This window comes from Tachyglossus aculeatus, chromosome 8 (genome assembly GCF_015852505.1).
Source record: "Tachyglossus aculeatus isolate mTacAcu1 chromosome 8, mTacAcu1.pri, whole genome shotgun sequence".
In the NCBI taxonomy this organism is placed as follows: Eukaryota; Metazoa; Chordata; class Mammalia; order Monotremata; family Tachyglossidae; genus Tachyglossus; species Tachyglossus aculeatus.
Window position 1 is genome coordinate 3,348,340 of NC_052073.1, and position 23,509 is coordinate 3,371,848.

Consider the following 23,509-nt stretch of genomic DNA (forward strand, 5'->3'; position numbering starts at 1 on the left):
TGATGACAACTCAGTCCCCATCGAACATGGCCAATCATTGGCATTTGTGATTTCTGATCCTAACCTAAGCACTCCTGTACATAATATTCTTTTTACTTCTGTTACATTTATCTGTGCTTTCAATTGTTTGTAAAGCAAGCACTTAGTACAGTGCTTTGCACAAAGTCAGCGCTCAATGTGATTATTAATAATAGTAATAATTTTGTCCTGATGTTTCTGTACTGCTTCCTGTTTCATACTTGTCCTTTCTCTGGTTTACACTATCTTTTTTTTTAATGACATTTATTAAGCGCTTACTATGTGCAAAGCACTCCTCTAAGCGCTGGGGAGGTTACAAGGTGATCAGGTTGTCCCACGGGGGGCTCACAGTCTTAATCCCCATTTTACAGATGAGGTAACTGAGACACAGAGAAGTTAAGTGACTTGCCCAAAGTCACACAGCTGACAATTGGCGGAGCTGGAATTTGAACCCGTGACCTCTGACTCCAAAGCCCAGACTCTTTCCGTTGAGCCACGCTGCTTCTCTGCTTCACTATCCTCTTAGACCCTTTGTCCCTCTCCTCCATTAGACTATAAGAACATTGGGGGCATTGTCTTACTACTTGTCAAACTCTCCTTAGCGCTTAGAATAGTGCTTAGTTCTCAAGGGGTGCTCGGTAATTACCACTAACTCATTCTCAAAGACAGGCTTCTGCTGGGAGGAATTTTTATCAGACCACACCTACGATTAAAATTCTTTAGACTCCAGAAGACTGACTTCTGGAGCTGTACCAGTTGATTCTGGAAGGTGTTTTAAAATCATCTGTGGGTCTTTTGGGGTTCTTTCCAGAGCACAGTCCTCAGCACGGAGCAGCCCCTACGCGATTGATTCCAGCACTTTGGAGGATACTTGTAACTTGAGGAATTGGCAGTTTCCTCATACATTGGTTTTACTTCTTACTCACTGTACCTTGATCTCATTTATGTCTTTGCAGACCTCGTGCCCACGACCTGCCTCTGGCTTGGAACTTCCTCCCTCTTCATGTCCCCACCTTCAAAGCCTCATTAAAAGCCCACCTCCTCCAAAAGGCCTTCCCGGACTAAGCCCTCATTTTCTCTTCTCCCACTCCCTTCTGTGTCACCCTAGCATTTGCCCCCTATATCCGCCACACTCTCAGCCCCACAGCACTAATGAATATATCCGTAATTTTTAAATTGATATTAATGTCTGTCTTTCCCTCTAGACTGAAAGCTCCTTATCAATCTATCAATCAATCAAGCTCCTTTTGGGCAGAGAACATGTCTACCAACTCTGTTATGGTGTACTCTCCCAAGCACTTAGTACAGTGCTCTGCACACAGTAAGCACTTAATACCATCGATTGATTAAACACTACTGATTCCTGCTGTATTCTTTTTTCTTCCGCTCCCACTACAGCACTTGTGACAGTAATTATAATAATAATGATGATGACACTAATAATTGTATTTGTTAAGCACTCTTTATGTGCCAAACACTGTACTACGCTCTGCTAATCAGGTCCCATATGGGACTTACAGTCTAAGTAATAATAATAATAATAATAATAATAATAATAATGGCATTTGTTAAGGGCTTACTACGTGCAAAGCACTGTTCTAAGCTCTGGGGGGATACAAGGTGATCAGGTTGGCCCACTTGGGGCTCACAGTCTTAATCCCCATTTTACAGATGAGGCAACTGAGGCCCAGAGAAGTTAAGTGACTTGCCCAAAGTCACACAGCTGACAATTGGCAGAGCCGGGATTTGAACCCCTGACCTCTGACTCCAAAGCCCGGGCTCTTTCCAATGAGCCACAGGTACTGAATCCCCATTTTACAGATGAGGGATCTGAGACTCAGAAAAGTTAATTAGCTTGCCGAAGGTAACACAGCAGGTAAGTGGTGGAGCAGGATTAGAACTCAGGCCTTTGCCTTTTGGCCCACTCCATTAGATTGTAAACTCCAAGAGGGCAGTGAACGGTATTCTCCCAAATGCTAGTACAATTTTTTTCCCCTCAGTAGGTAGTCAATAAAGAACATTTATTGATGATGACATGTTAGACTATCATCTAACATCAGTTTCTAGGTCTTTTCTGGTGACATTATGATGGTATTTCTTAGGCACTTACTATGTGCCAGGCACTGTACTAAATGCTGGGGTGTAAATAAGCTAATCAGGTTAGATGGAGTCCCTATCTCCCCACGGGGGCTCCCAGTCTCAAACTCCATTTTACAGATGAGGTAACTGAGGCCCAGAGAAATGAAGTAACTTGCTCAAGGTCACCTGGCAGACAAGTGGTGGAGGCGGGATTCATTCATTCATTCTTTCAATCGTATTTATTGAGCGCTTACTGTGTGCAGAGCACTGTACTAAGCGCTTGGGAAGTACAAGTTGGCAACATCTAGAGACGGTCCCTACCCAACAGCGGGCTCATAGTCTAGAAGGGGGAGACAGACAACAAAACAAAACATATTAACAAAATAAAATAAATAGAATAAATATGTACAAATAAAATAGAGTAATAAATCCGTACAAACCTATATACATATGTACAGGTGCTGTACAAATAAAATAGAGTAATAAATCTGTACAAACATATATACAGGTGCTGTGGGGAGGGGAAGGAGGTAAGGGGGGCGGGAGGAGGAGGAGAGGGAGAGGAAGGAGGGGGCTCAGTCTGGGAGGATTAGAACCCATGATCTTCCGATCCACTAGGCCACGTTGCTTCAAATCACTCATAGCTACGGGGAACGGGTCTCCAGGGGCTGGGCCCAATTCAGAGACTTGCTTGTCAACTTCTCATGGCAAAAAGATCACGCATGGGCCCTTGATTCTGACACCCTCAACCAGATATCACTTAAGAACAGTCTCACAATCTTGATCAACTGCTCAGGGCGGCCAAACTTGTTTGGCTGCTACCAAAGCCAAGGTCTAAAGATTTATTTATTTATTATTTACGAGAAGCAGTGTGGTCTAGCGGATGGACCCTGAGCCTGGGAGTCGGAAAGACCTGGGTTCTAATCCCAGCTCTGCCACTTGCCTGCTGTGTGACCTTGGGCAAGTTACTTCACTTCCCTGTGCCTCGGTTATCTCATCTGTAAAATGGGGATTAAGACTGTGGATACAGACAACTCTGTGTATGTGCATATAATAATAACTATTATTAGGGTATTTATTAAGCGCTTACTATGTGCCAAGTACTGTTCTAAGTGCTGGGGTGGATACAAGGTAATCAGGTTGTCCCACTTGGGGCTTACAGTACTTCCCAAGCGCTTAGTACAGTGCTCTGCACACAGTAAGTGCTCAATAAATACGATTGATTGATTGATTGATTAATCCCCATTTTACAAATGAGGCAACTGAGGCACAGAGAAGTTAAGTGACTTTCCCAAGGTCACACAGCAGACAAGTGGCAGAGCCGGGATTAGAACCACGACCCCTGACTCCGAAACTAGGGCTCTTGTAACTAAGCCACACTGCTTCTTAAATATACATATGTGTATACATATATGTATATACACACACACACACAAAAAAATTGTTTGCATCCAGCACAGGAAGATTCATTCAATCTTATTTATTGAGCACTTACTGTTTGCACAGCACTGTACTAAGTGTTTGGAAAGTATAATTCGGCAACACATAGAGACAGTCCCTACCCAACAAATGGGCTCACAGTCTTGTGAGCACTTAAGTGCCAAAGGAATTGTCCCAAGTGGAATCATTCTAGGCCAGTAAAAATATAGATAGCTAGATCCATAGACTACACATATCAGTGTCTTCATCATTGATAAATTATTCCTGATAAAATTTGGGATTTCTTGATCAAGACCCAGACAACACTGTCAATCAATCAATCGTATTTTTTGAGCACTTACTGTGTGCAGAGCACTGTACTAAGTGCTTGGGAAGTACAAGTTGGCAACATATAGAGACAGTCCCTACCCAACAGTGGGCTCACAGTCTAAAAGGCTGTCACCCTATCTGCTGAAAACGTATGGAGGAATGCAAGTTTAATTACGACCCAAAGTCTATTCTGAGGGCCCATTTCGGTAGTTTGCTAAAAATATAAATTCTTTGTGAGCGGGGAACATGTCTTGCGCTTCCGTTGTACCTTCTCAGGGACTTAGTACAACGCATCACACCCAGTGGGCCTTCAATAAATATGCTTCTCAGTCTGAGAGGTATAGAGAGAATAGAAACTGAGGCCCAGAGGGGTCAAGTGACAATGACAAGATCACCCAGCAGGCTGGTGGCAGGGCTGGGACTAGTACCCTGGTCTCCTGACTGACTGACTCCTAAGGCCCAACCTCTGATCCCCCTCGTCCCCCTCTCCATCCCCCCCATCTTACCTCCTTCCCTTCCCCACAGCATCATCATCATCATCATCATCAATCGTATTTATTGAGCGCTTACTATATGCAGAGCACTGTACTAAGCGCTTGGGAAGTACAAATTGGCAACATATAGAGACAGTCCCTACCCAACAGTGGGCTCACAGTCTAAAAGGGGGGGGGGGGGGTGGTATATGTATATATGTTTGTACTTATTTTTTACTCTATTTATTTATTTATTTATTTTATTTGTACATATCTATTCTATTTATTTGATTTTGTTAGTATGTTTGGTTTTGTTCTCTGTCTCCCCCTTTTAGACTGTTAGCCCACTGTTGGGTAGGGACTGTCTCTAGATGTTGCCAATTTGTACTTCCCAAGCGCTTAGTACAGTGCTCTGCACATAGTAAGCGCTCAATAAATACGATTGATGATGATGATGATGATGATGATGATCAAATGAGTCAGGCTGAGGAACTCAGTTCTTCTAGTTGCTTTTCCCCCCCGCCCTTTAATGGTATTTGTTAAGCACCCAGACTAGATACAAGCTAATCAGGTTGGACACAGTCCATCCGCATGGGGCTGACAGCTTTAATCTCTAAATTGACTGTGGTAACACAAGTAATTTTGTTGGGGCTGACAGCTTTAATCCCCATTTTACAGATGAGGGAACTGAGGCCCAGAGAATAATAATGATGGTATTTGCTAAGCGCTTACTATGTGCCAAGTCCTGTTCTAAGCGCTGGGGTAGATACAAGCTAATCAGGTTGTCTCCCATGAGGCTCACAGTCTTAATCCCTATTTTACAGATAAGGTAACTGAGGCCCAGAGAAGTGAGGTGACTTGCCCAAAGTCACACAGCTGACAAGCGGCGGAGCCAGGATTAGAATCCACGACCTTTGACTCCCAAACCCGGGCTCTTGCTGCTAAACCACGCTGCTTTTCTTGGACGCAGTCCCTGTCAATCAATCAATCAATCAATCGTATTTATTGAGCGCTTACTATGTGCAGAGCACTGTACTAAGCGCTTGGGAAGTACAAATTGGCAACACATGGAGACAGTCCCTACCCAACAGTGGGCTCACAGTCTAAAAGGGGGAGACAGAGAACAGAACCAAACATACCAACAAGATAAAATAAATAGGATAGAAATGTACAAGTAAAATAAATAAATAAATAAATAGAGTAATAAATATGTACCTGTCCCCCGTCGGGCTCACAGTCTCCATCCCCATTTTACAGAGGAGGAAACCGAGGCCCAGAGAAGTGAAGTGACTTCATTCATTCATTCAATCATATTTATTGAGCGCTTACCATGTGCAGAGCACTGGACTGAGCACTTGCGAAGTACAAGTTGGCAACATATAGAGACGGTCCCTACCCAACAATGGGCTCAAAGGCTAGAAGGGGGAGACAGACAACAAAAGAAAGCATATTAACAAAATAAATAGAATAATAAATATGTACAAGTAAAATAAATATGTACAAACATATAAACAGGTGCTGTGGGGAGGGGAAGGAGGTAAGACTTGTCTGAGGTCACCCAGCAGATGAGTGGCGGAGCCAGGATTAGATACAATCGTATTTATTGAGCGCTTACTGCGTGCAGAGCACTGTACTAAGTGCTTAGAAAGTACAAATCAGCAACATAAAGAGATGGTCCCTACCCAACAACGGGCTCACAGTCTAGAAACAACAGGCTCACAGTCTAGAAAAATAATGATGGTGTTTGTTAAGCGCATACTAGGTGTGAGGGGCACTTTTCTAAGTGGTTGGGGGGATACAAGATGATCAGGTTGTCCCACGTGGGGCTCACAGTCTTCATCTCCATTTTACAGATGAGGTAACTGAGGCCCAGAGAAGTGAAGTGACTTGCCCAAAGTCACACAGCTGACAAGCGGCGGAGCCGGGGTTAGAACCCATGACCTCTGACTCCCAAACCCGGGCTCTTTCCACTAAGCCCCGCTGCGTCTCTTGGACACAGTCCCTGTCCCATGTTGGGCTCACAGTCTCCATCCCATTTTACAGATGAGGTAACCAAGGCCCAGAGAATAATAATAATAATAATGATGGCACTTGTTAAGTGCTTACTATGTGCGAAGCGCTGTTCTAAGCGCTGGGGGGGATACAAGGTGATCAGGCTGTCCCATGTGGGGCTCCCAGTCTTCATTCCCATTTTACAGATGAGGTCACTGAGGCCCAGAGAAGTGAAGTGACTTGCCCAAAGTCACACAGCTGACAAGCGGCGGAGCCGGGGTTAGAACCCATGACCTCTGACGCCCAAACCCGGGCTCTTTCCACTGAGCCCCGCTGCGTCTCTTGGACACAGTCCCTGTCCCATGTTGGGCTCACAGTCTCCATCCCATTTTACAGATGAGGGAACCAAGGCCCAGAGAATAATAATAATAATAATAATGGCATTTGTTAAGTGCTTACTATGTGTGAAGCGCTGTTCTAAGCGCTGGGGGGGATACAAGGTGATCAGGCTGTCCCATGTGGGGCTTCCAGTCTTCATCCCCATTTTACAGATGAGGTCACTGAGGCTCAGAGAACTGAAGTGACTTGCCCAAAGTCACACAGCTGACAAGCGGTGGAGCCGGGGTTAGAACCCATGACCTCTGACTGCCAAACCCGGGCTCTTTCCACTAAGCCCCGCTGCGTCTCTTGGACACAGTCCCTGTCCCATGTTGGGCTCACAGTCTCCATCCCATTTTACAGATGAGGGAACCAAGGCCCAGATTATAATAATAATGATGATGGCATTTGTTAAGCGCTTACTATGTGCCGAGCACTGTTCTAAGCGCCAGGATAGATACAAGGTGATCAGGTTGTCCCACATGGGGCTCACAGTCTTCATCCCCGTTTTACAGATGAGGGAACGGAGGCCCAGAGAAGTCAAGTGACTTGCCCAAAGTCACACAGCTGACAAGCGGCGGAGCCGGGGTTAGAACCCATGACCTCTGACGCCCAAACCCGGGATCTTTCCACTAAGCCCCGCTGCGTCTCTTGGACACAGTCCCTGTCCCATGTTGGGCTCACAGTCTCCATCCCATTTTACAGATGAGGTAACCAAGGCCCAGAGAATAATAATAATAATAATGATGGCATTTGTTAAGTGCTTACTATGTGCGAAGCCCTGTTCTAAGCACTGCGGGGGATACAAGATGATCAGGTTGTCCCATGTGGGGCTCACAGTCTTCATCCCCATTTTACAGATGAGGAACTGAGGCCCAGGGAAGTGAAGTGACTTGCCCAAAGTCACACAGCTGACAAGCGGCGGAGCCGGGGTTAGAACCCATGACCTCTGACGCCCAAACCCGGGCTCTTTCCACTGAGCCCCGCTGCGTCTCTTGGACACAGTCCCTGACCCATGTTGGGCTCCCAGTCTCCATCCCATTTTACAGATGAGGTAACCAAGGCCCAGAGAATAATAATAATAATAATGATGGCATTTGTTAAGTGCTTACTATGTGTGAAGCCCTGTTCTAAGCGCTGGGGGGGGATACAAGGTGATCAGGCTGTCCCATGTGGGGCTCCCAGTCTTCATTCCCATTTTACAGATGAGGTAACTGAGGCCCAGAGAAGTGAAGTGACTTGCCCAAAGTCACACAGCTGACAAGCGGCGGAGCCGGGGTTAGAACCCATGACCTCTGACGCCCAAACCCGGGCTCTTTCCACTGAGCCCCGCTGCGTCTCTTGGACACAGTCCCTGTCCCATGTTGGGCTCACAGTCTCCATCCCATTTTACAGATGAGGGAACCAAGGCCCAGAGAATAATAATAATAATAATAATAATGGCATTTGTTAAGTGCTTACTATGTGTGAAGCGCTGTTCTAAGCGCTGGGGGGGATACAAGGTGATCAGGCTGTCCCATGTGGGGCTCCCAGTCTTCATCCCCATTTTACAGATGAGGTCACTGAGGCTCAGAGAACTGAAGTGACTTGCCCAAAGTCACACAGCTGACAAGCGGCGGAGCCGGGGTTAGAACCCATGACCTCTGACTGCCAAACCCGGGCTCTTTCCACTAAGCCCCGCTGCGTCTCTTGGACACAGTCCCTGTCCCATGTTGGGCTCACAGTCTCCATCCCATTTTACAGATGAGGGAACCAAGGCCCAGATTATAATAATAATGATGATGGCATTTGTTAAGTGCTTACTATGTGCGGAGCCCTGTTCTAAGCGCTGGGGGGGATACAAGGTGATCAGGCTGTCCCATGTGGGGCTCCCAGTCTTCATTCCCATTTTACAGATGAGGTAACTGAGGCTCAGAGAACTGAAGTGACTTGCCCAAAGTCACACAGCTGACAAGCGGCGGAGCCGGGGTTAGAACCCATGACCTCCGACTGCCAAACCCGGGCTCTTTCCACTAAGCCCCGCTGCGTCTCTTGGACACAGTCCCTGTCCCATGTTGGGCTCACAGTCTCCATCCCATTTTACAGATGAGGTAACCAAGGCCCAGAGAATAATAATAATAATAATGATGGCACTTGTTAAGTGCTTACTATGTGCGGAGCCCTGTTCTAAGCGCTGGGGGGGATACAAGGTGATCAGGCTGTCCCATGTGGGGCTCCCAGTCTTCATTCCCATTTTACAGATGAGGTAACTGAGGCCCAGAGAAGTGAAGTGACTTGCCCAAAGTCACACAGCTGACAAGCGGCGGAGCCGGGGTTAGAACCCATGACCTCTGACGCCCAAACCCGGGATCTTTCCACTAAGCCCTGCTGCGTCTCTTGGACACAGTCCCTGTCCCATGTTGGGCTCACAGTCTCCATCCCATTTTACAGATGAGGTAACCAAGGCCCAGAGAATAATAATAATAATGATGGCACTTGTTAAGTGCTTACTATGTGCGAAGCCCTGTTCTAAGCGCTGGGGGGGATACAAGGTGATCAGGCTGTCCCATGTGGGGCTCCCAGTCTTCAGTCCCATTTTACAGATGAGGTAACTGAGGCCCAGAGAAGTGAAGTGACTTGCCCAAAGTCACACAGCTGACAAGCGGCGGAGCCGGGGTTAGAACCCATGACCTCTGACGCCCAAACCCGGGCTCTTTCCACCGAGCCCCGCTGCGTCTCTTGGACACAGTCCCTGTCCCATGTTGGGCTCACAGTCTCCATCCCATTTTACAGATGAGGGAACCAAGGCCCAGAGAATAATAATAATAATAATAATGGCATTTGTTAAGTGCTTACTATGTGTGAAGCGCTGTTCTAAGCGCTGGGGGGGATACAAGGTGATCAGGCTGTCCCATGTGGGGCTCCCAGTCTTCATCCCCATTTTACAGATGAGGTCACTGAGGCTCAGAGAACTGAAGTGACTTGCCCAAAGTCACACAGCTGACAAGCGGCGGAGCCGGGGTTAGAACCCATGACCTCCGACTGCCAAACCCGGGCTCTTTCCACTAAGCCCCGCTGCGTCTCTTGGACACAGTCCCTGTCCCATGTTGGGCTCACAGTCTCCATCCCATTTTACAGATGAGGGAACCAAGGCCCAGATTATAATAATAATGATGATGGCATTTGTTAAGTGCTTACTATGTGCGGAGCCCTGTTCTAAGCGCTGGGGGGGATACAAGGTGATCAGGCTGTCCCATGTGGGGCTCCCAGTCTTCATCCCCATTTTACAGATGAGGTCACTGAGGCTCAGTGAAGTGACTTGCCTAAGGTCACACGGCAGACATGTGGCGGAGCTGGGATTAGAACCCACGACCTCTTACTCATTCATTCATTCAATCTTATTTATTGAGCGCTTACTGCGTGCAGAGCACTGGACTAAGCGCTTGGGAATTACAAGTCGGCAACAGATAGAGACGGTCCCTACCGGACAACGGGCTCCCAAGCCCGGGATGTGGAGAAGTCAAGTGACTTGTCCGAGGTTGACACCCGTCTCCGTGTTTTGTTTTGTTGTCTGTCTCCCCCTTCAAGACTGTGAGTCCGCTGTTGGGTAGGGACCGTCTCTACATGTTACCGACTTGTAATTCCCGAGCTGTTACAACCATAGAGAAGCAGCGTGGCTCCGTGGAAAGAGCATGGGCTTTGGAGTCAGAGGTCATGGGTTCAAATCCCGGCTCCGCCAGTTATCAGCTGTGTGACTTTGGGCAAGTCACTTCACTTCTCTGTGCCTCAGTTACCTCATCTGTAACATGGGGATTAAGACTGTGAGCCCCCTGTGGGACAACCTGATCACACTGCAACCTCCCCAGCGCTTAGAACAGTGCTTTGCACATAGTAAGCGCTTAATAAATGCCATTATTATTATTAAAGCGCTTAGTCCAGTGCTGTGCATGCGGTAAGCGCTCAATAAATACGATTGAATGAATGAAAAAGAGGTCATGGGTTCTAATCCCGGCTCCGCCACATGTCTGCCGTGTGACCTTGGGCATGTCACTTCACTTCTCTGAGCCTCAGTGACCTCATCTGTAAAATGGGGATGAAGACTTCCCAAGCGCTTAGTACAGTGTTCTGTACACAGTAAGCGCTCAGTAAATACAATTGAATGAATGAATGAATAAGAGGTCATGGGTTCTAATCCCGGCTCCGCCACATGTCTGCCGTGTGACCCTGGGCAAGTCACTTCACTTCTCTGAGCCTCAGTGACCTCATCTGTAAAATGGGGATGAAGACTTCCCAAGCACTTAATCCAGTGTTCTGCACACGGTAAGCGCACAGTAAATACGATTGAATGAATGAATGAGTAAGAGGTCATGGGTTCTAATCCCAGCTCCACCACATGTCTGCCGTGTGACCTTGGGCAAGTCACTTCACTGGGCCTCAGTGACCTCATCTGTAAAATAGGGATGAGGACTTCCCAAGCGCTTAGTCCAGTGTTCTGCACACGGTAAGCGCTCAGTGAATACGATTGAATGAATGAATAAGAGGTCATCAATCAATCAATCTTATTTTTTGAGTGCTTACTTTGTGCAGAGCACTGTACTAAGCGCTTGGTAAGTACAAATGGGTTCTAATCCCAGCTCCGCCACGTCTGCTGTGTGACCTTGGGCAAGTCACTTCACTTCTCTGAGCCTCAGTGACCTCACCTGTAAAATGGGGATGAAGCCTTCCCAAGCGCTTAGTACAGTGTTCTGCACACGGTAAGCGCTCAGTAAATACGACTGAATGAATGAATAAGAGGTCATGGGTTCTTATCCCGGCTCTGCCACATGTCTGCCGTGTGACCCTGGGCAAGTCACTTCACTTCTCTGAGCCTCAGTGACCTCACCTGCAAAATGGGGATGAAGCCTTCCGAAGCGCTTAGTCCAGTGTTCTGCACACAGTAAGCGCTCAGTAAATACGATTGAATGAATGAATAAGAGGTCATGGGTTCTAATCCCAGCTCTGCCACGTCTGCCGTGTGACCTTGGGCAAGTCACTTCACTGAGCCTCAGTGACCTCATCTGCAAAATGGGGATGAAGCCGTCCGAAGCGTTTAGTCCAGTGTTCTGCACACGGTAAGCGCTCAGTAAATACGACTGAATGAATGAATAAGAGGTCATGGGTTCTAATCCCAGCTCCGCCACGTCTGCCGTGTGACCTTGGGCAAGTCACTTCACTGAGCCTCAGTGACCTCATCTGCAAAATGGGGATGAAGCCTTCCCAAGCGCTCAGTCCAGTGTTCTGCACACGGTAAGCGCTCAGTAAATACGACCGGATGCATGGATGAAAGGCGGCGGAGCCGGGATGAGATCCCGGGTGCTCCCGAGGGCCTGGCCCACCTCACCCACTTCCTGGCTGGATGATGGTGATGATGAAGAGGAGGAGGAAGAGGAAGTCCTACCGGTTATTAAGGAATAAGCACTACTGACCTGCGCGGGTGGGTCTTCCCGGAGAAGCCGGCCCCCTGCTCCAGGCCGCTTCCCACTTTCCCTGGGGCACAACTGGGAAAGGCGGGATGCCCCAGGGCGGAGGGGGGGGTTCCTGCCCTGACTGAGGGCCTTCTTCTATTTGGGGGAAGGGGCTGCCCTCCCCCGCCACAATGGCCCACGTCGGTGGGCTGGCAAGGCTGAGGGGGCCTGGCGAGGGGTCAGAGGTCAACCTGAGGTGAATCTGGCCCCCCACCCGTTGGTGGTCGCGTGGGGACGGGGGGTGGGGGTCCCACTCGAGGCTCCCCTCAGGGACCGGCCTCGGCGGGCGAGGGAAAGGCCGTCATAACGGCCGACCGTTGGAGACCGACCGTTGCAACGGCCGAAACGGGCGGGGCCTCACACGTGAGGCATGTGGCCGCGACGCCCTCGGTCGGCGGGAAAACGGTGGGTGGGGGGGGGAGGGAGGGCGGAGGGCCCAAGGCGGGACCCACTGCGCAGGCGCCTCGGGGGGGCGCGCGCAGAGGGCGCGGGAAGGGGGCAGTGCGCAGGCGCCTTGTGGCCGTCTTCTGACGCGAGAGGGGGGAGGGAGGAGGGAAGGGATCAGCGCGCAGGCGCCTCGTGGCCGTCGTCTGAGGCGGGAGGGGGGAGGGAAGAGATCAGTGCGCAGGCGCCTCGAGGCCGTCGTCTGCGGGCGGAGGGAGGAGGGAAGAGATCAGTGCGCAGGCGCCTTGTGACCGTCGTCTCGGGGGGGGGGGGGGGAGATCAGTGCGCAGGCTCCTCGTGACCGTCGTCTGAGACCGGGGGGAGGAGGGAAGAGATCAGTGCGCAGGCGCCTCGAGGCCGTCGTCTGAGGGCGGAGGGAGGAGGGAAGAGATCAGTGCGCAGGCGCCTCGTGGCCGTCGTCTGAGAGCGGAGGGAGGAGGGAAGAGATCAGTGCGCAGGCGCCTCGAGGCCGTCGTCTGAGGGCGGAGGGAGGAGGGAAGAGACCAGTGCGCAGGCGCCTTGTGACCGTCGTCTCAGGGGGAGGTGGGGGGAGATAATAATAATAATAATAATGGCATTTATTAAGCGTTTACTATGTGCACAGCACACAGTTACTTCCCCACATCACCTGTATATATGTTTGTACATATTTATTACCCTATTTATTTATTTATTTATTTTACTTGTACCTATCTATTCTATTTATTTTATTTTGTTAGTATGTTTGGTTTTGTTCTCTGTCTCCCCCTTCTAGACTGTGAGCCCACTGTTGGGTAGGGACCGTCTCTATATGTTGCCAGCTTGTACTTCCCAAGCGCTTAGTACAGTGCTCTGCACACAGTAAGCACTCAATAAATACGATTGATTGATTGCAAAACACTGTTCTAAGAGCTGGGGAGGTTACAAGGTGATTAGGTTGTCCCACGTGGGGCTCACAGTCTTAAACCCCATGTTACAGATGAGGGAACTGAGGCACAGAGAAGTTAAGTGACTTGCCCAAAGTCACACAGCTGACAATTGGCAGAGTTGGGTGCGCAGGCTCCTCGTGGCCGTCGTCTGAGGGCGGAAGGAGGGAAGAAATCAGTGCGCAGGCGCCTTGTGGCCGCCGTCTGTGGGGAAGGGAGGAGGGAAGAGATCAGTGCGCAGGCGCCTTGTGGCCGTCGTCTCAGGGTGAGGTGGGGGGAGATCAGTGCGCAGATGTCCTATGGCGGTCGTCTAAGGGGGAGGGAGGTGAGAGGAGGGCAGTGCGCAGGCGCCTTATGGCCGTCGTCGTCGGAGGGGGTGAGAGGAGATTAGTGCGCAGGCGCCCTATGGCCGTCGTCTGAGGGGGTGGAGGGAAGAGATCAGTGCGCAGGCGCCCTATGGCCGTCGTCTGAGGGGGAGGAGGGAAGAGATCAGTGCGCAGGCGCCCCATGCCCGTCGTCTGAGGGGGAGGGAGGAGGGAAGAAAGCAGTGCGCAGGCGCCCCATGGCCGTCGTCTGAGGGGGAGGGAGGGGAGAGAAGTGCGCAGGCGCCTTGTGGCCGTCGTCTGAGGGGGAGGGAGGAGATCCGTGCGCAGGCGCCTTGTGGCCGTCGTCTGAGGGGGAGGGAGGTGCGAGGAGATCAGTGCGCAGGCGCCTTGTGGCCGTCGTCTGAGGGGGAGGGAGGCAGTGCGCAGGCTCCTCGTGGCCTCGGTCGTGGGGGGCGGGAGGGAGAGGTCAGTGCGCAGGCGCCTTGCTTCCATCCGGGCGCTTGGGGCCGTTGCTGCGCGCGGCGAGTGGGGCGGAGCGGGCGAGAGGGAGGGAGAGAGGGAGGGGGGGAAGGAGGGCCGGCAGCCGTCGGTGCGCCGCCCGCTCGTCGCCTCAGCCGTGCTAAGATGGCCGCCGCCGCCGCCGCCTGGGCGCCCGCCGGCGCGGGGCCCACGGAGAGCAAGAAGATCACCGACCTCAGGGTCATCGACCTCAAGTCCGAGCTGAAGCGGCGCAACCTGGACATCACCGGGGTGAAGAACGTGCTCATCTCCCGCCTCAAGCAGGTGAGGCCCCCAACTAGGCCGCGCCTCCCTTTCCTCACCGGACCCTCTAGGCTCCGGGGCGGGGGGGGCGGCCCTCACACACACACACACACACACACCCCACCGTCACGGGCAACTGTTGGGATGCCCCCACGGATCGGCCCCACCCCACCCCACTTGCCTCCATTTATAGTCATAATAATGATGGCATTCATTAATAATAATAATTATGGCATTTATTAAGCGCTTACTATGTGCAAAGCACTCTTCTAAGCGCTGGGGAGGATACAAGGTGATCAGGTTATCCCACTTGGGGCTCACAGTCTTAATCCCCATTTTACAGATGAGGCAACTGGGGCCCAGAGAAGTGAAGTGACTTGCCCAAAGTCACCCAGCTGACAACTGGCGGAGCTGGGATTTGAACCCATGACCTCTGACTCCAAAGCCCGGGCTCTTTCCAGTGAGCCACGCTGCTTCTCCAATAATAGTGGTGGCATTCATTCATAATAGTAATGATAATGGCATTTATTAAGCGCTTACTATGTGCAAAGCACTGTTCTAAGCGCTGGGGAGGTTACAAGGCGATCAGGTCGTCCCATGGGGGGCCCACAGACTTAATCCCCATTTTACAGATGAGGGAACTGAGGCCCAGAGAAGCGAGGTGACTTGCCCAAAGTCAACAGCTGACAATTGGAGGAGCCGGGATTTGAACCCGTGACCTCTGACTCCAATGCCCGTGCTCTTTTCCACCGAGCCACGTATTAAGCGCCTACTGTGTGCAAAGCACTGTTCTAAGCGCCGCGGAGGTTGCAAGGCAGGTTGTCCCACGAGGGGCTCACAGTCTTCATCCCCATTTTACAGGTGAGGGAACTGAGGCCCAGAGAATAAGAGTAGTAATAATAATGATGGCATTTGATAAGTGCTTACTACGTGCAAAGCACTGTTCTAATAATAATAATAGTAATAACGGCATTTGTTCAGCGTTTACTATATGCAAAGCACTGTTCTAAGCGCTGGGGGGGATGCAAGGTGGTCAGGTTGTCCCATGTGGGGCTCGCAGTCGTCATCCCCATTTTACAGATGAGGTAACTGAGGCTCCGAGAAGTTAAGTGACTTGCCCAAGGTCACACAGCAGGCCAGTGGCGGAGCCGGGATTCGAACCCATGACCTCTGACTCCAAAGCCCGGGCTTTTTCCACTGAGCCACGCTGCTTCTCAGCTCTGGGGAGGTTACAAGGTGATCAGGTTGTTCCACGGGGTGGGGGTCACAGTTTTCATCTCCATTTTACAGAGGAGGGAACTGAGGCCCAGAGAATAATAATAATAATAATAATAATAACGATGGCATTTGTTAAGCCCTCACTATGTGCAAAGCACCATTCTAAACGCTGGGGAGGTTACAAGGTGAAGAGGTTGCCCCACGGTGGGGTCACAGTCTTCATCCCCATTTTACAGATGAGGGAACTGAGGCACAGAGAATAATAATAATGATGATGACAATGGCATTTGTTAAGCACTTACTATGTGCAAAGCACTGTTTTAAGCTCTGGGAAGGTTACAAGGTGATGAGGTTGTCCCACGGGGGGCTCACAGTCTTCATCCCCATTTTACAGAGGAGGGAACTGAGGCCCAGAGAATAATAATAATAATGGCATTTGTTAAGCGCTTACTATGTGCAAAGAACTGTTCTAAACGCTGTGGAGGTTACAGGGTGATGTTTCCCCACGGGGGGCTCACAGTCTTCATCCCCATTTTCCAGACGAGGTCACTGAGGCCCAGAGAAGAAGAAGAATAATAATGATGGCATTTGTTAAAGCGCTTACTATGTGCAAAGCATTGTTCTGAGCGCTGGGGAGGTTACAAGGTGATCAGGTTGTCCCACGGAGGGCTCACAGTCCTCATCCCCATTTTCCAGATGAGGTCACTGAGGCCCAGAGAAGTGAAGTGACTTGCCCAAAGTCACACAGCTGACAAGTGGCAGAGCTGGGATTTGAACCCATGACCTCTGACTCCAAACCCCGGGCTGTTTCCACTGAGCCACGCTGCTGCCTCTACAACTTTATTACTCCATTTATTTTACTTGTACATGTTTACTACTCTGTTTAGTTCACGAGGTGCATATAGCTATAATTCTATTCGTTCTGAAGGTTTTGACACCAGTCTACTTGTTCTGCTTTGTCGTCCGTGTCCCCATTCTAGACTGTGAGCCTGTTGTTGGGTAGGGACCATCTCTATCAGTTTCCAATTTGTACTTTCCCAAGCGCTTAGTACAGTGCTCTGCACACAGTAAGCGCTCAATAAATACGGTTGAATGAATCAATGAACCAGATCCAGACCCCCATGGAGAGAGGATAGAGGGACAGCCCCGGGAAGCTTAGTGCTTCACGCCTCTTGTCACCAAAAACAAATAGCCTTCCAACTTAATAATAATAATAATAGTATTAGTGGTATTTATCAAGCCCCTAATTATGTGCCAGGAACTGTGCTAAGCACTGGGATAGTGATGGTATTTGTTAAACGCTTAACTACGTGCCAGGCACTGCAGTAAGCGCTGGAATAATAGTGGTATTAAGTGCTTAACTAGGTACCAGGCACTGCACTCAGCGCTGGAATAATAATGGTATTTGTTAAAAGCTTAACTATGTGCCAGGCACTGTACTAAGCACTGGGATAGTAATGGTATTTGTTAAGCGCTTAAACTATGTGCCAGGCACCATAATAAGTGCTGGAATAGTGATCGTATTTGTTAAATGCGTAATTATGTACCAGGCACTGTACTAAGTGCTGGAATAACGATGATATTTAAGTGCTTAACTATGTGCCAGGCACTGTAATAATAATAATAATAATGGCATTTGTTAGGCACTTACTATGTGTCAAGCACTGTTCTAAGCACTGGGGGGGATACAAGGTAATCAGGTTGATCCACATGGAGCTCACAGTCAATCCCCATTTTACAGATGAGGTCACTGAGGCCCAGAGAAGTGAAGTGGCTTGCCCAAGGCCACCCAGCAGGCAAGTGGTAGAGCCGGGATTAGAATCCACGCCCCCTTGACTCTCAAACCCGGGCTTTTCCCACTAAGCCACACTGCTTCTCTTGGTAAATCTAAGGAAAAATAGTGCTGGGCTGAATTGAAAGATGTGAAAAATGAATTAAGTCCATCCAGGTTAACGTTTGTGGCCGATGCCAACCGAAGGAAGCAAGTTGATTCACAGGTTGTTTGAGCTTTGTCAGTTGGAATAAACAGATAAGAGTGCTTGATTTCCCTGCTCCAGGTCATATTGAATTTTGACAAAATATTACGGTTTTACCCAGGAAAAGTGATTTCCTCTTAGAAAGGTGGGATTCTTTTTGATGCCAGGTAGCCTGATGATAGATTTCTTTTGTTGTTGAAGCATCTCGAGTTTACCTTTGGCCTCGTGGATTGGTTTGGTAAATGTATTAAACTTTCCCTGTCGTATTTAGGCTATTGAAGAGGAAGGAGGCGATCCAGAGAATATTGAAATAACTGTTTCAGCAGACGCATCCAACAAGAAACCCACCAAAGGCAAAGGTTAGTGTACGATGGCCGGTTTTGTTTTTTTTTTTTTAAAGTGAGCCTGTCTCAGATGATCACACAGCACTTTTGTACTATTAACAGATCGGGCTAGTCACACTATTTCCCACTGGCAGGTTGCCTTCTTGGGACATGGAAATCTTGCCCTTGTAACTACTGCTGTTCAGAAGGTGACTTTTAGACTCGCAAAATTCACTTGGCATTTAAGGTGGACTGGGAAGCTTCCCTCGCCTGGTTTGCTCAAAAAGGACGCGGTTGCGATAACCATCAAGTGTGCCTTCCATGGATGAAGGAATGTGTGAAACTTAATAACTGGGTTGCCTTCTACAATTGGCAGGGTATTGACTTTTTTTTTAACTAGTCAGAGCTCTAGTAATTCACTCTGACCACTCCTTAATATTTTGCTCGATCTGTCAAAGTTGATTCCTGTAATTACCTGGGCTCAGTACTTGGATGTGTTTGTTGTTGTGGTCGGCTTATTCTCTGCTTTGACTCAGTGATCCAACAAAATATTTTCACTTTCTTTTCATTTCTTACTCCTTTATATATCTTGTCAGGACTCCGTTGTATTTTTTCTAATATTTTAGGCTCCGCCTTTTGTATTTTAACTGTACGCTACCCTACATAATCTTATTTCTTGATTCATAAGGACCAAGCAGGAAAGAGTGAAAATGTAGTGAAAAGCCAGTTATCCAAGTGATAGTTACCCAAACTGGGAGGGAGAAAAAAATTAAGGTTGGGTATCCCAACTCAATTTTGAGTGGTTATCCAAATTTTCAGTTTCATGAATTAACCTCATTTCTGACTGGTTCCAGTATTCAGCTTTCTGGCATGGTTAAATTATTTAACAAAATTGCTTTTCTTCAGCTTTAGTCAAAATGTCTTGAAAGCTGCTTCTCAGCCTACAAAGACTAATCATTTCTTTAGGTATCTCCATGTCCGATACATCTATTTCCTTGAGTTCCCTGCTCACCTGCAATAAAAAACATGCTTTGGGTCCTGGAGGTGAGCCTATCTCTGGAAAGTTCCGTGCTGTAACGAGCTCACTCCCATAGTTCTCGCACAACACTGACGATTTCCACGTTCACTGTATTTAGAATTTCAACACATATTCTTCACCTTGGGGTTTCTCCTATTTCAGGTGATTTGTACCCTCTCCTGTACCTGCATACATAGGCATCACTTCATTCTAGAGTAGATTGACTATTTTCTGGTGTCACTGCATCATTGATAGTGAATGGAGCACTGTTTTCCAGGCTGGCCACCACTTGTATTCCTTATCCTCCCTTAGCTCTTTCAGTATTTTCCGACTGAACCGGGATATTTGTATGTAGGAAGAAGATATTTCATAGGTGGTCCCTAAGCTCAACTCTTCAGCGGGAGGTGGTACAAATGACCAAATTGTCTCAAATCCATAAATATAAAGACAGCATTTAGGCACCAAGCCTAATTGCTTGGGAAGAAGCATGACGTAGTGAGTAGAGCCCGAGCCTGGGAGCCAGAGGACCTGGATTCTAATCCCTGCTCCGCCTCTCGTCTGCTGTGTGACCTTGGGCAAGTCACCGAACTTCTCTGGTCCTCAGTTCCCTCATCTGTAAAATGGGGATTGCTAGTAAGACCCATGTGGGATGGGGACTGTGTCCAACCTGATTCGCTTGTATCCACCCCAGCACTTAGTACAGTGCCCGGCACATAGAAAGCCCTTCACAAATGCTATTTTAAAAAAAGTTCAAGGATGGAAAAGCCTCCTTGTAAGGGTTGACCGGAAGGCAGGTGGAATTTGTTCCTCCAGGTCGAAAGTATCAGTGGCCTTGATTGTGTGATGCGGAGATTATATTATTCTGACAGACCACGTAAGGAATACTTGTGAGAGAGTTTGCACGCACAACTGTTTCTTCCAGCTTCACAGCATGTCCTATTTAGGTAAGGTGGGTGTTGTTGGAGGAACGCTGATTCCTTAACTGGGCTCTCTCTGAAACACATAGGGAAAACAGGTTCTGGAAGAATCGAGAGTAGACTCAAGAGGACTTGGAATAGACTAGCAGATCATGATGAGTTTCTAGAGGGCAAGTTAGGCTGGAGAGGGAAAACCTTGAGAGAGTGGATGGCTTGTTTTTCTCTACTAAGGGAGATGTCAGCGAGGTTGATCAGAGGTGAAATCCTGGGCCAGATCCTCCCAAGTGCTTAATACACAGTATTATGCACATAGTAAGTGCTCAATAAATCCCAGTGACTGATTGATTGATCCACACGGACCTTTTCATCTGCTACCCCCTTTTCTTTTCATGCTTTTCTGTGACTACACCATTGAATTTGAGTATGGGCTTCTCACTTTGCTACAGCACTTTGGTTTTGTGGCCCGTGTGCCCTGAGCAGTGACCTTGTGACCTGTGTAATGGGGCTGGGGGCTCCCCACACAGTCACCCCCCAACAGCCACACCTACAGCTGAGGGGGCTTCATTGGAATCATCCCCCAGAGAGACGCAGAAGCAGGTGGCTTAGTGGAAAGAGCACGGGCATGGGAGTCAGGACGTAGGTTGTTTTGGTTTGGTTTTTTTAAACGGTATTTATTAAACGCCTGCTACGTACCTGCCACTGCTCTAAGCGCCGGGGTAGATACCAAGTAATCAGGTTGGACACAGTCCGTGTCCCGCATGGGGCTCACAGTCTTAAACACCATTTTAAGGATGAGGGAACTGAGGCATGGGCAGGTGAAATGACTTGCCCAGAGTCACACAACCGACCAGTCATTCATTCGGTCATATTTATTGAGAGCTTACTCTGTGCAGAGCACTGTGCTAAGCGCTTGGGAAGTACAATTCAGCAGCAAAACCAGATTAGACCAGTGGCGGAACGCAGATTAGAACCCATGTCCTTCAGACTCTCAGATCTGTGCTCTGTCCAGAAGTTAGCGCTGCTTTTCTTGGGTTCTGATCCTGGCCCTGCTGCGTGACTTTGGGCAAGTCATTTAATCTCTCTGTGCTTTGGTTCCTTTATTTGTAAAATGGGGATTCAGTACCTGTCCTACCTCTCCCCCTTAGACTGAGTTCCCGAATGGGACAGGGACTGAATGCCACCTGATATCGAAGATGTTGTAATATCTACCCCAGGATTTAGTACAATGTTTGGAATGTAGTAAATACTGTTATTGTTATCGTGATGGTTCTTGATGACAAGGTATGAGGCCAGAGCTATTGTTGCCAGTGCAGAGGATGAACTTTGTAAGGGCTGGGCTGGCAGTTGACCTGGGAGTGCTGAAGTGTGTGAATTCAAATGAGCATCAAAACGACCTTTGCGAGGTTTGGGGGAGTAAACAGTGAAGACTCATGACATGCAGATAGCTTAGCATTTAAATTTGAACTTCAGAATCTCATTTGTATTTTTTACCCTGATCTTTGAGATCATGTTTCCTGTTAACTATATTCTTCTTATCATTAAAAAAATGGTTTTGTTTTGCTTTTTTTTTGAAAAGATAATGCACTCTGCATTATTTCCCCCAGAAAACTCTACTTTGTTCAGCGCTATTGTTTTTCATGCTCTGGTCATGGAATCAGTTGTGGGCGCTTTCCAGGGATGGCATTTATGTTCTAAATCTGAGGTCGCGTTTCTCGTCCACTTACAAATGTAATAATATGCATTTCATCATCAATCGTATTTATTGAGCGCTTACTATGTGCAGAGCACTGTACTAAGCGCTTGGGAAGTACAAATTGGCAACATATAGAGACAGTCCCTACCCAACGGCTCACAGTCTAAAAGGGGGAGACAGAGAACAAAACCAAACATACTAGCAAAATAAAATAAATAGAATAGATATGTACAAGTAAAATAAATAAATAAATAGAGTAATAAGTATATACATATATACAGGTGGTGTGGGGAAGGGAAGGAGGTAAGATGGGGGGGATGGAGAGGGGGACGAGGGGGAGAGGAAGGAAGGGGCTCAGTCTGGGAAGGCCTCCTATTTGCTTTTTTTGGAAAAGGTAATGCACTCTGCATTATTTCCCCCAGAAAACTCTACTTTGTTCAGCGCTATTGTTTTTCATGCTCTGGTCATGGAACCAGTTGTTTAGAAACTGCATCATTTATGCAGAAAGTTTAGGCAAGCAAGGTATCTTTGAGTGGATTTAAAGCTGCCACGTGTCCCTGGTAATAAACTTAATAAGGAGCTGAAGCTTGTTCTAAATTTTCTATGATCTCTTTTGGCCAGCACACAAATCTTTCCAAAATGCCATTCAGAATGTTTATGTATCCCGACCATTTTTTCTTCCTCAATTCAGAAACTTTGTTGTGTGAGAAAATTAGAATATCTTACTTAGATTTTCCCCTAAATAATGTTTACAATTAAAAAAAAAAATCTTTTGTGCACGCCAGCAGAATACCCAGCCTTTTAAGTTCTAATTACCGTCCATTCTACCACTTCTTTTGGCTGGAAAAGGACTGGTTTTGTGCTTCTGAAATCAAGGACAAGGGAACGCCTGGTGGTTAGCCGTAATTTACCCGTAATGATGAGATCTGTTAACAGATACAACTATTATCATTCTCAGTATTATTATCATTATTATAATTATTATTGCGTAGCGTGGTCTTTGGACATAAGGTTCTTAAACGTTCACGTAGAGCACCCCGTCCTGTTGGGAGGCCGTGAATGGAGAGGTTCACTGGAGAACATAAATGCCAGTGCCGCTCTCTCCAGCTTTGCCCCATTTCTTGCTGTGGCGCTGCCCCAATTTTCCAAGCTGGAAGGAACATGAACTATTTTATGACTCCTCCCTCGGTTAACACCACACCATAATTAAAGTTGTCCCTGTTCAACCGTTTTTTTTTTTTTCTGACAGCCCAATATTAAGCTTCTATTAAGATGCCTGGTCATGGCAATTTAAGTAAACATGTCCAAAACAGAACTCCTTATCTTACCACCCTCTCAAGCCTTGTCATCTCCCAATCTTTCTCATCCCTTTAAACAGCACCGCCATCCTCCCTGTCTCACAAGTCTGTAACCTTGGTTTTGTCCTTGACTCCTCTCTCTCTCTCTCTCTCTCTCTCTCTCTCTCTCTCTCTCTCTCTCTCTCTCACTCTCATATACAACCCACATATTCAAACTGCCTCCAAATCCTGTAGGTTCTACCTTCACCACAGTGCTCAAATCCACCTTTAGCTCTCCATCCAAACTGCTACTGCCGCACTGATCCAAGCACTATCCTATCTCACCTGGACTACTGCATCTGCCTTCTCAGTGGCCTTTCTGCCTCCTGGCTCTCCCCACTCCAGTCCATGCTTCACTCTGCTTCCAGAATCATTTTTCAGTTCGTCTCCCCGCTCCTCAAGAATCTCCAGTGATTTC

At 48.2% G+C, this 23,509-nt stretch overlaps 2 protein-coding genes across 3 annotated transcripts in view; one reads left to right on the top strand and one right to left on the bottom strand.

Annotated features, from left to right (window-relative positions):
* Window positions 1-12,507, bottom strand: part of RNF111 (ring finger protein 111) — a 115,233-nt gene extending 102,726 nt beyond the window's left edge. For both annotated transcript variants that reach the window (XM_038750507.1, XM_038750506.1), the window contains exon 1: window positions 12,134-12,507. The gene's annotated coding sequence lies outside the window, so the exon portion shown is untranslated. The remainder of the gene's footprint in view (window positions 1-12,133) is intronic.
* Window positions 12,508-14,471: 1,964 nt separating this feature from the next.
* Window positions 14,472-23,509, top strand: part of SLTM (SAFB like transcription modulator) — a 40,075-nt gene continuing 31,037 nt past the window's right edge. The window contains exons 1-2 of the mRNA XM_038749963.1: window positions 14,472-14,630; window positions 18,075-18,162. Coding sequence (XP_038605891.1) covers window positions 14,472-14,630; window positions 18,075-18,162 — 247 coding nt within the window. The remainder of the gene's footprint in view (window positions 14,631-18,074; window positions 18,163-23,509) is intronic.